This window comes from Stegastes partitus, unplaced genomic scaffold, assembly GCF_000690725.1.
Source record: "Stegastes partitus isolate 25-593 unplaced genomic scaffold, Stegastes_partitus-1.0.2 Scaffold33, whole genome shotgun sequence".
Classification (NCBI taxonomy): Eukaryota; Metazoa; Chordata; class Actinopteri; family Pomacentridae; genus Stegastes; species Stegastes partitus.
The window spans coordinates 122214-134690 of record NW_007577764.1 but is presented as its reverse complement, the minus strand read 5'-3'; the positions used below and the strand labels follow the sequence as shown (position 1 = coordinate 134690).

The window sequence follows — 12477 nt, the reverse complement described above, 5'->3', positions numbered from 1 at the left end:
TTTGTTTTATCACAGCTCAGTTAAACTTTATCGCAAATTTCCCAAAAAATAATCAAAAAACTGAGATAAAATTGATGATGCTCTAAATATTTACTTTTTATTTTTTTAAATAGCATTTAAAACCTTTTTAATTATTATTTTTTTCTTTACAGTGTGCCACTAATTCATCTAAAGTTTTCTAATCCACTCACCAGTCTGTACATGAATTTTAGGAAGTGATTAGCCATTCAATATTCTTTGTACTTGTTCCTCCTAAATAAGTTAACCGTGGCTCACAGTGGCTCCAGCCTTGACGCTGATAATTAGAATTAAACAATAGAAGTTTGCAGCGCGGCCAGCTTTGATGCGTAACAGTCAAGCATGAAAGCGAGACATGATCCGCTGCCTCAGAGCCACTTCCTGATCCTGACACACAGCAGGGCCTCTGTAGGAACCCAGGAAACTTTACTCAGGGCTACAGGACCTATAGTGTAGCAAACACCCCATCAATTATTAACAGCCCAGCGCTCTCATTCCTGCGACGTAACCATAGCAGCCAGCAGACTGAAACCCAGCCAGCAGCCGGAGACCTGCTGCTCGATGTGGGAAAGTTAACCGAGACACATACCGCTGACGGTGGGAGCAAGTGGACCTGTTTGACTTATGAACCCGTCACAAAGGGAAGAATCAAGAATACAAAACACAACTGGAAAGACATGGACACGTGACTCATCAGAGGAATGACAGATTGTTACTTTGGAGTTTTACTAATTTGAATAGTCTCCAGTGTCTCTTTTCCTTTTGGACTCCTTCTGTTTTACATGAGTGGCCATGTGTGACTGAGACACAGTCAGCAGGTTTATTCGCTCACCTGCACCCGCCTGGACGTTTTTCACACTGAGCTGCTCAGCAGGTGTATTTTTTTTAAAGGAGAAGAAGCTCCGTTTCCATCATGAATCTGACGCAGCGACTTAAACTGTTGAAGCATTTCGGCTCCCTGCCTCCAGAGCCTCCACCACCGCTGCTGGTGGTTCCTGTAAGTCCATGGATAACACTGTAACACCGGTTTATGTTACCAGAACATTATTTGTGCTTCTTAGTTTGCAGTTGTTCTTTCCAGCAAGCGGGCAATGATGTCAACATCTGCAAGGAACGAAAAGTTAACTTATTAAACCTGTTTCATGCACAAACGCGCGTCAAGGTGCTTTACATAATGCCTTAAAGTGTTTTAAAAAGAGACAGAGAGAGAAAAGAACAGTGAAAAAACATTCACATTTTAACTGAAAGAGAAGAAAAAGTCCAGTTTTCAAGATAAAGTATAAAATAACAACTTTAGTGAAGGTGGAGGCGAGTTTAAACCAAATTTAATGAAAGTAAATGTTTGTTCTGTGGCTGATCTTCATTCCAGAACACAGGACTGAAGTTTTAGTAAAGATGCAAACGTTTCTCTTCATGTGCTCCTGAGACCAGCTGTTTGATCATTCAGTTGAAATATATATGATATAAGAATAGTGGTAAACCTACCAAAGGTGTTTTTAAGCCATTTTTTGAAATTAGGATACGAAAATAAAGATTCCAGCAATGTTGGCTGCAGAAAGTCAGTCTGCAGTGTGAATAGACAAGTCAGAATGTTAATCAGACTTAACATTTTGACTTTATTTGACTTTTTTTAGGCTAAATCAGGGATGCGTGATATGGGATATGGCCAATAAAACTTTTGGCTGACTAATTGCTGACACAATAAATATGAAAATGAAAACATCAGATCTCTCCTGTAGTAACAGTGAACATATTATCATCCATCCATCCATCATCTATACACCACTCAATCCTCACTAGGGTCGCGGCGGGGCAGGAGTCGCAGGGCTACACTTAGAGACAGACAACCAAGCACACTCATATTCACACCTACAGACAATTTAGAATCACCACTTAACCTCAACATGTTTTTGGACTGTGGGAGGAAGAACTCTCAGAGAACCCACGCTGCACGGGGAGAACATGCAAACTCCACGCAGAAAGATCCTGGGTGTCCTCACCAAGACGTGAACTGGCGACCTTCTAGCTGTGAGGCAACGGTGCTACCCACCGAGCCACCTTGCAGCCTCTATTATACACATGCAGGCATAAAATATATTTTTTTCTAAATGTGCACATTCACTGGGCAACGTAAGAAAACAGTTTGAACTTACTTGAGCCGATATTTCACTTTAAAGCCTGTTGTCGGGCTGATCCCAGTGTTGATGCTGATATCATTGTGTGTTGATACACTAAATAATCAATCGATTAATTAAAAACATTGGAAAAAAAATATACAGACTGTTTGTTTATAGAGGCAAAAGTGTGGCCGGTTAAAGGAAATGTGTGTAAAACTTTGCAGAATTTGATGGCAGAATGTGTGGATTGCTTTTTTTTGTTTTTACTTTAAAGCAGTCAGATTTGGACTTTCCTGTTTAAGGGATCAATAACGGATTTCTTTGTAAACAGTATTGTATATCCAGAGCAGCACTTCAGATGGATGCAGGGCTTCTTATCTCTGTGTGATTACAGTCGCTGCCACATTTAAGGTGTTTCTCTGCTCCGGTATCTGTCTGTGGGGGGTTTGAGGCGGTGCAGCTCCACCTTAAATCCACATACATAAAAGGCCACTAGAGTGTCTCAGAGTGGGCAAAGGCTGCAGGGGGGAGGAGCCATCTCCAGGTGAGGTGTCTCCTGGATGTTTTTTTTTTCCTCTCTTCTCCTCGCTGAGAAAGAAACACCACGACTGGTCATATTACAAATAATTTCAGCAGGAGGGTCGGGTTTCTGTCTGATCCGAGGAGGGAGGAGTTGGATTACTGTGGTTCTGTGATTTGTTTTTGCTGCTGCTGCTGCTGCTGCTGGTATATGGAATATAAAGAGCTGGCTGTTCGCTGAGCGCTGGAGGCCGCAGGTGTTTTGTTCAGGTTGGAGAAACCCAGCGGGAAATGGAAGTGAGGTTCAAAGACCAGTTGGTGAGTGGAGAGCGAGAAAGACAAAGCATCGCAGCAGACCTGTGTGCAACGTGGCTGGAAATGCTGGAAAACCTGTCTGTAAAAATCAATTAAAGACAGAAATCATTCCTGATCTGTATGAGCGCTCAGATAAATGCTCTTTAGAGCTCACAAAGTGGAAATCGAAAGCTGCAGACGAAGCTTTTATCAGCAGATACAAAATTCCTGTCATATCTGTGTTGACATTTCTTACTTTTTTGCTCATTTTTATTTAATATATCTTTATTTCATATCACATTTTTGTTAAAACTTTCACCGTGCAGCTGTTTCAGTTAGTTTATTCCAACCCTGTTCACTGAAATGCCATGTTTGTCATGAAAAAGTCCTGATAAGTTAACTTTTTTTCTTCATTGCTGACTAACAACACAGCTGCTTTTTGCATATTATCTTTTTTTAACCATCAGTTAGAAAACATTTAAATGGGGACTTTCTGACCTACATTGTTCGATTTATCATCCTGCTGCATCAGCTTGCCCTCGATCGGAGTTAACGTTTAACTGATTACATTTCTGCGTCTTGAATACAGGTTCACTGAGCAGCTCAGCGTGGCCACAGATTTTCCTCATTAGGACACTTATGAAGCTGTTTTGCGATCTTGTTTCCTTGATTCACTTGTTAAATCTGCGAATCCTGATTTATTATCTCCGTTAAACTCGTCTCAGGTCAGATGAACTCCATAACGGGTTCAAGGACACTCTGCAAACAAGCTTGATCCTTTTTTTTACCAACCTGTGTTCCTGAACTGTCAGATTTTAATGGTTTTGTCAGTCGTGTACTTGCTTTACTCACAGTGGCTATAATCAGAACTTACTGCAATGAAACTACACAATCAAACACCCGTCAGGTTTCAGTAGCTTAACATGAGTCAGAAAGTCCATGACCAGCTTTTATTCCAGCAATCAGGTCAGTTGATTTTTTTTTGTCCTCCAGTTTATGATTAACTTGTTCAAACAAATGGCCTGCTGTTGACAGCACCGACATCGTACACCAGCGCTCTGAGCTCCTGCAGTTTAAGATTTTAATGGTGATAAATTGAGACATTTTCTGCTTCTCTGTAATTGTGTTTTAGTAGGTTTTTAATATAATAATACCATATTAATTAGAATTTATTTGACAAAGTAAACTTGGCAGCATCAGGACAGTTATGTAGTATTTTCAGATGGTGTGTTTAGTTCAGGAATGAAACTCACAATTGTTTGCTCGATTAAATAGTTGTCAGAAAATGCTGAAAAATGTCCATCAGTGTATCCCAAAGCCTTAGATGACACGTGTATGGTTTTGTTCACTACCTAGTGATATTCAATTCACTGTCACAAAGGTGTAAGAAACCAGAAAATATTTCAATTTAACCACCGAGACTATTCTGGGTATTTTGTGTTCCTGTCACAGTTTTACTGATTGTGGATTCAGGTTTAACTCATATAAAGTCCTGCACCTCAATGGAAACACAACGATCGTGGCTAGAAGTAGAGAAACTCCAAAATGTATTTTCTGTGCTATAACAATGGAATAATGTCATAAATCATTTTAAAAAAGGGGGGGGGGGGAAGTTTGATTTCTTTCATTATTTATTTTGCAAAAAAATTCAAATCAAAATTCAATAAATATGTACAACTTTTTTCCAAGCACCAAAAGATGTACTATAGATATGTTACTAACTATGTTTTTAATTTGTTTCTATACGTCTCCTTTCTATGTAAACACAGTCTGCAGTTCAGCCCAATTCAACAAAAAAAAAAGAAAAAAAAGAATTTTTGTCACTTAACTGTCAGTCACAGATAAATAGTTTAAGGATCATCAGAAAGTTTAAAATCTGACATTTTTTTTCTATTTTTACTGCTTCTGCTGTTGTTAAATGTTGTCAATCTGGTGATTTTTAAAAAATATATATTATTCTTATTGTTATCATTGAAAAACACTCTTTGGAGTTTAGAGGATTAAGAAGCTGAAATTAGATAATTTAGCCTTTTTTTCTTAAATAAAATTCTCAAACCCATTAATTAATATCAAAATAGTTGGCAATTAATTTGGTAGTTGACAACTAATCAGTTCTAGTTTGGCTGCAACAGAACATTGGATGTCTGGTGGGTGTTTGCCCTCAATGAGTTCTTTTAAAGTTGCAGACGTGCTCATAACTGTCAGAACCTTGTACTCGTTGTGTGACCCACATAATCTACTGTAGTGAAGCCTGGACAAACTCCAACCTGTTTATGACAGCTGATGATAGGAAGCTCTGTGTCTGACTCGTGTATCTGGCTTTACTTGTTCTTACTGTAAAGCAACAGTTTATTATAATATAGTCTATGGACAGCCCGCGCTTTGTTTTAGCGAGAGGTAGAATGTGGAAAATGCAAATTACGAGAGGCATGTGGTGGCGTTAGCGCGGCACGTTCCTCATGTCGTCTAAGAAAATCCTCCCCAGGAAAAAATCCCTGAGCAGAAGTGTAGAAATGTGCAGAATTAAGATGTAACAGTACTTTTAGTGCCATGTATTCTGAGGGGATTTCATATAAAATCACAAATGAATTGATGCGACTCTGATAAAACTAAATCATGTGACCTTAACAGCTCCTTTGTGAAATCAAGACCTCGTTTTTTTATTGCCTCTGAACACGGTATCCCATAATCAACATAGAAATAACACGTTTGCCCAGAAAACATGCTTCAAAACAAGCATAAAACTGGAAAACCTGATTGCCGACAAAAGCCCTACAATTTTCACAAACCTCCAGGGCTGTGAGAACCCGACTGCTTACAGAGAGTCAGGTATAGAAATGTGCCGTGTAGAACAATCACAATGTGTTTGTGTCACTGGAAATGAAATATGTTTGTCTCCTAAACTGCAAAAAAAATAGTAATAAGGGGATTCACTGAAAGTTAATAGCAGTTTGTCGGAAAAATGGCAAACATTTGTTGCTTAGACCAGCTGAAAGGTTAGAATTTAAATCTTTTATTTGTTCTAAAAGAAGGTAAGGTTGGATAGACTTAATAAAACATTTTAAAATGTCACCATAGACTGGATTAAAGTGCATTTTTCTACTATTTCTCGACATTTTCAAGACCAAACGGTGAATTAACAACCAAGAAAGTAACAAAAGTGGTTGTTAGTTGCAGCTTTTTCCGTCTCTATACATTGTTTTTCTGTGTGTTCGCTCACTGAACCAGATGTTATATGTTGTCAGCAGCTCATAGATTGGAGGAGCGTGCACACACATAGCAGGTAGCTCCTCCTCCAGACCGGTCAGGCAGGATTCAGACAGGTGTGAGCACGCTGAGACCAGGTTGCACACAAACTCTTTTCTGTTCGGCTCAGGCTCAACCGTCCCCCTTGTAAGGACCCGGATTACATGACAGGATTAATAAATCATGAGTTAGTAATATCCAAGTTAAACAATCATTTGCTAAAGTGTTTTTTTTTTTGTTTGTTTCTTCTTTCCAGAAACCAGGCATGGAGGAGTTAACAATATGGGAGCAACACACAATAACACTAAACAAAGTAAGTTTCAGTTGTTTTTCCACCTGTAGAATCTAAGTGACAGTAAAGTAAGTTTAACTTTCAGACCTTATGTGTTTGGTCTGTGCTCAGTTTGTGGCTCAGAGGCAGTTTCAGTATACTTTCTGATGGCATTTTGAAGGGCTTTCGGGGGTTTGACCTGGACCGTGTTTCAGACCTCTCAGTTTCACAGCTCAGACTGCAGCAGGAATTCAAAGCGACACACCCTGCTGCACCCCACAGCGGCTTCACCTTCGCTGTCCCGTCTTAAACTGAACTGAACGTCGCTGGAATGTGCTCCATCTCCCTCTATCTCCTCCATCTCCCACACATGCTCGCTCTCTACCTTCCTGCATTCTTTCTTGCGCCGTCGGTCATTTTCTTCTTTTTATCGTGTCTAAATTGCAGGATTCCAAAGTGGGGTTTGGTTTTGCCATATCTGGAGGCAAGGACAAGCCTCACCCAGACAACGGGGACACAGCGGTGGTGGTGTCAGATGTGCTGCCAAACGGACCAGCAATGGGACGGCTGTTGTAAGTCGACTACCGCTGCTCTTAACGCGACTGTTTACAGAAGAGGACACATGATCGCCTGTCTGCATGCATGTTACCTGGAGGGTGTGTAAACCCACTGACAGAATCATACTTGTGTGTTTTGTTTTGTTTGTTTTGTGCCTTGCAGCCACAAAGATCAAATTGTCATGGTGAATGGACAATCCATGGAGAATGTGCACTCTAACTACACCATTCAGACCCTCAAGTCATGTGGCAAGACAGCTGACATAGTGAGTATGGAGAAAGAATCGAGTGAAGCCGGGCTCACGCTGCAGGAGTTGGGTCCATTTCACCCCTTTTTTCAACAACCGGATAAGAAATCTAGTTGGGATCTTGGTCTGAACCCATGTTCAGCTTGTTATTAGATGATGTAAGGAGTTTATAGATCTGATTTTAAACCTCCCGAACTGCTCACAGACTCATCACCCAATGAAATCAAATGTGATATTTAAGAGGTAAAATCAGGATGGTTACTTCCACTGTTACCAAGCAATGCTACTTGTTGTACTCCTTGAGGATAATGTTAACCACAGATATTAAAACTTAGTTAAAATCTCATCTCCAGTTCCCACTAAAAAATAACCAACCAGTGTTGACGGCATCTGCAACCAAATTATTATAAACGCAAGTTGTTGCGTTTGTCTCCGGTTTCTTTACATCTGTTTCCCCATGAGGTGGTGCATTGCTCCATGTTTACTCTCTCTGGCATAATAATCTTAAATAATCTTATAATAATAATAATATATAATATGAATCTTTAAACATCCTCTACTATGTAATGCACCATTATTTTCTGATATTGTAGTGTTTGCATGCCTGAGATTACAGAGAACAATATCGGTTAAGTTCCTCTTTATGCATCCAGATTTCAAAATCAGTTCAGATTTTAGAACTCCTGTAATGTGAGTCCGGTTAAAACGCCTAAATTACTCCCATCTATCTTGCATCCTCTAAATCTCTGGTCTTCTTCAGACGGTGAAACGCCCTCGTAAGATCCAGATCCCAGCGGCGACCACCAGACCGACCCGAGCGGCCTCCCACTCCAACCTGCTGGATCCGGACCCTCCCAGACGAACGCGAGCTGCTTCCCACTCCAACCTGCTGGATGCGGACTATTCCGGACGATCGCGACGCTACTCCGACGGCAGCGACACCCGAGACAACCGCTACCGCGCTCGCAGCTCCTCGCCAAACCGCAACGGGCACACAAACACGCTGCCGTTGATGTCGTCGGGGTACAAGAGGCTGCCACGCAACGACTTCCCTGACAAACCCATCAAAACCACTTTGGTTAAAAAGAGAATCACAGATGGTAAGACTTCAAGAGAAAACTAAGCTCGGTTTTTAAGTTTCTACCTTGAAAAGAACCTCTCATCTTTTCTTAAATGTGATTTCCTGATTATTGCTGCCTCTCTTTTTCCTGTAGAATATGGGCTGAAGCTGGGCAGTCAGATCTTTATCAAGCACATGACAGAAACAGGTCTGGCGGCAAAAGAAGGCACACTACAGGAAGGAGACCTCATCCTCAAGGTGAACATTTTTACCTTTGTTGTTACAAAAAGCCTAGAAGCTTCTAGAATCCGTCAGTCATATGTGAAGGAATTTAATCCTTGTGGTGTGTTAATCGATTTGTTTCCTGTGAGCAGATCAACGGCATGACAACGGAGAATCTGTCCCTGCTGGAGACGAAGCACCTGGTGGAGAAGAGCCGGGGCAAACTGACCATGACGGTGCTCAGGGACGACCGCAGGTTCCTGGTCAGCATCCCCGAGGTGGAGGACAGCGCCCCCAACAGCGAGGACGACCGCCGCAGAGACAGCAGCTCGGAGCTGGAGGGTAGGAGGTCCAGATGGAGAATTAAACCCTTTGAAAACGTGGGATACGTAACATCACTGGCAGCAAGACGTTGTTGAAGTGACGGCATTCTGTCATTACATAATTATTGCAGCCAAAAGAATTCACGTTAATGTTAAGCTATCTAGGGCTGCAAGGTGGAGCAGTGGTTAGCACTGTTGCCTCGCAGCTAGAAGGTCGCCACTTTGTTTCCCGGTGGGGACACTCGGGATCTTCTGCGTGGAGTTTGCATGTTCTCCTTGTTTTGCTGCTCTTCTCTCCGGGTTCTCCAGCTTCCTCCCACACAGTCCAAAAACATGTTGAGGTTAATTGGTGATTCTAAATTGTCCGTAGGTGTGAATGTGAGTGTGCTTGGTTGTCTGTCTCTAAGTGTAGCCCTGTGATAGACTGGTGACCTGTCCAGGGTGTCTCCTTCCTTCACCCTGAGTCAGCTGGGATAGACTCCAGCCCCCCCACGACCCTCGTGAGGATTAAGTGGTGTATAGATAATGGATGGATGGATTAAGATATCAGATTAATAGAAAGGACTGCAGGTTGGAAAGGAACTAAAAGGTGGGAAAACTAAAGACATGAAGAATAGAAAACAAAGACGAATAGACATCCCTGATGAAGGATTTAATGCAAGTCAATCTGCAAAACTTCTGGTCTTTCTCATCATATTTTTTTTTCCTTTTTTTTGTCAGACATTTCAGACATTGATGATGATGTCCCGACTCACAGAGCATCGCGTCACCCCACCAGAGAGAAACGGACACGCAGGTACAAACCCAACACACTCCACCACCTAATGAATATAATATCTTTTCTATTTAGAGATAGAGAAGAAAGTAGTAACTTCTACACTAGAATTTGATTTTGTAATGGCTTCCTTTTGCTTAAAACATTCTCACCCAGGACGAGAGCTGAACCTCCGCCACCCAAGTCCAGGGATTCGTCACCTGTTCGCTCCACCTTGACTCGGCCTCCAGCGAGAACTTACGCTCCTCGAAGAGGTCAGTGCTGCAAAGAATCACTTTATTTACCACATCACACGTGCATCATATACTAGAAATAATAGAAAAAGAAAATACCCAAACGCTTTCTAACTTGAGCTGTGACTTGCAGTTTGATGTAGCTGCTGGAGGCGGCGCTGACACTGAAATCCAAAAGATGTTGAAGATGGAATAATAAAAGCACTGTTGTCTTATTTCTAACTGCCGAATTTTGTTTCCTCAGCTCCATCTGAATCAGAGTCCGACCACAGTGTTTCTCCTCCTCGTGTCAGGAAAGACACTTCGGACACGAGGGACCCGTCCAGCAAATACAAGTCAGTTGAATTTCATAGTTCTTGTCGAAACGATGCATCTTACATGTACAGATGACAATAAAACTCTACTCTAACTCTAGAATATAGAAACCCTACAAATCAGTAGTAGTCATTTTAGTTGTTTTCCTCCTTCAGACCTCTGTCCGGGATGTCCACCCTCCCCAACCCTCGATCTTCTCCTGTGGTCCCCAAGTGGACCACATCTCGGCCCTCATCCTCGGCCTCACGGCCCCGAAGGCCGGTGTCGGAGTCAGACTCGGACCGTAGTGCCTCCCCACCTCGACGCAGGGAGAGCCCCCGACCGGACAGCCGATACAAGTAGGAACATGAGTTTTTTTTTTATCAACTTTATGATACAAAGCGCCATCACACAGCTGGAAATAATAGCAAACTGAATCTTTTCTTGTCAATTCAGCTTCTATGCCCAATTGTCTTTTCCTTTTTTTGCTGCAGAGTTCTTCCTGATCTTCCTGTCGCAGGCTTGAGATCCTCCCCAATCCCGGTTCGCCAAGAGCCACCGAGGAGGGTCAACTCACCTGTCAGAGTCCCACCTCCAGGTCAGCACACACTCTCACACACTTAACCACATGCAACTTTCTTGAATGTCCCGGACGTTTCTCGTCATCTCCTTCTTGTCAGTATTTACTTAATATTTGGAATGTTTGCTGATGCGCAGGTGTCAACAGACACATGAAGCTAAAGCCATCGGAGTGTTTCTGAAAAACACGTTCTGGCCGATGAATGCTGTTTTACAATTTGTTTTATTTTGTACAGCTTACTATTATTATTGTTATTGTTATTATTATTATTTATTGTTATTATTATTATTATTATTATCATCACCATCATTAACATTATTATTGTTATTATTTTAAATGTATTTATTTATTTTTTTTATTATTACTATCATTATTGCTACTATTATTATTTTTACTTTTAGCCTGTCTGTAAAGCACTTTTTAAACTTTTTTTTAAGTGCTGTATAAATAAAGTTGTTGTTTTGTTGATGTTGTTGTTGTTGTTGACGATGATGATGATGGTGGTAATAATAATAATAATACATCCAGCAGTTTTACTGTGGCTGAGAGAATCTGGGAATTATCAGACTGTAGTTTATTAGCAGTAATTATTTCTGCAAACCAATAAAGGGTCAGTTCATCTGAAAGATAAAAACACATTTAGTTGAAAGGACTTTCAAAAACAAAACAAAAAAAGATTTAAAAGAAGGCAACAAAACCAGAAAAAAAATGTCTGATGCCACAGCTCATTAACAAGTGTAGTTACTGCAGGTTTTGATTTACCAAATATTTAAGATTTTTTTTAACTTTTTGTTTCTTCTCAGATTCTGATTCCGAGTCGGACAGCATGTCGGGGCCTCCTCAGAGGCACAGCACCTCGTACAATCAGGACTCTCTCAGCAGATACAGGTACAGATGAAGGTCCAAACCTCACCCCCTACCCGAACTCTCAAGATCTCACGGACCGGAAACTGAGCAGACTGCACGTCTCTCCCATCTTTAAATAATCATATGTTTTTATTTGCATTTTAAGCTTAAATGACCCCGTTCTGTTTTTGATTTTTATTGATTTACTCATTTTGTGCTTAAACTCTCATTTTATAGCCTTTTTTTTTGTGCTTGATTTGTGTTTTTGACTGTGTACCAATTGTGTTGCATTTTGTTAATTAATGAAATAAAAGTAACTTTCACTGAACATGTTCCTCTCCTGTATGTGGCTAAGTGTTGATTACACAGAGGACACTTCACTGAAGCAACTACCATTAGACACTGTAGATCAGCTCCCAATTTATCCATCAGATCTTGACAATCTGCATGTGTTATAAAACATGTTTGAAATCCACAGTATCAAGAATCAAGTAGCTACACTCATTAAAAATGATTAGTTTTGATCGGTCACAAAGCCGTCAAAGAGAGCGCTTCCCTCACAGATCAGAAGGTGAATATTCAACATTTCAGTCTCATCCTCTCATCAATAATCATCATATTAGCCACTGGTCCCCCCTCGCCAAACGTAACTGAGACTTGTTGTCTTCCTCCTCCCTCACTCCCGCCTCCCTCTCTTCTCTTGCAGAGTCCTGCCAGCTGTTTCCCTGCAGTCGCCGGTAGAGCCGCCGCGATGGAGCGAAACCAGCAATCCGCCACCGAGAGGTCTGTGCACATCACGTTAACTTAAATCGTATTTTACAGGGTAAATCTAAAGCATATTGTAGACTCGATGTTGTCTAAGTAAGAAGAGTAA

At 41.2% G+C, this 12477-nt stretch overlaps 1 protein-coding gene across 2 annotated transcripts in view; it reads left to right on the top strand.

Annotated features, from left to right (window-relative positions):
• The window catches only part of tjp3 (tight junction protein 3), a 28747-nt gene that overhangs the window by 4317 nt on the left and 11953 nt on the right, over positions 1–12477 (top strand). For both annotated transcript variants that reach the window (XM_008300110.1, XM_008300102.1), the window contains exons 2-14: positions 6451–6507; positions 6913–7037; positions 7186–7288; positions 8031–8370; positions 8485–8588; positions 8705–8894; positions 9596–9671; positions 9807–9904; positions 10128–10218; positions 10354–10536; positions 10672–10775; positions 11561–11645; positions 12310–12386. In XM_008300110.1, coding sequence (XP_008298332.1) covers positions 6460–6507; positions 6913–7037; positions 7186–7288; positions 8031–8370; positions 8485–8588; positions 8705–8894; positions 9596–9671; positions 9807–9904; positions 10128–10218; positions 10354–10536; positions 10672–10775; positions 11561–11645; positions 12310–12386 — 1624 coding nt within the window. In that variant the 5' untranslated portion in view covers positions 6451–6459. The remainder of the gene's footprint in view (positions 1–6450; positions 6508–6912; positions 7038–7185; positions 7289–8030; positions 8371–8484; positions 8589–8704; positions 8895–9595; positions 9672–9806; positions 9905–10127; positions 10219–10353; positions 10537–10671; positions 10776–11560; positions 11646–12309; positions 12387–12477) is intronic.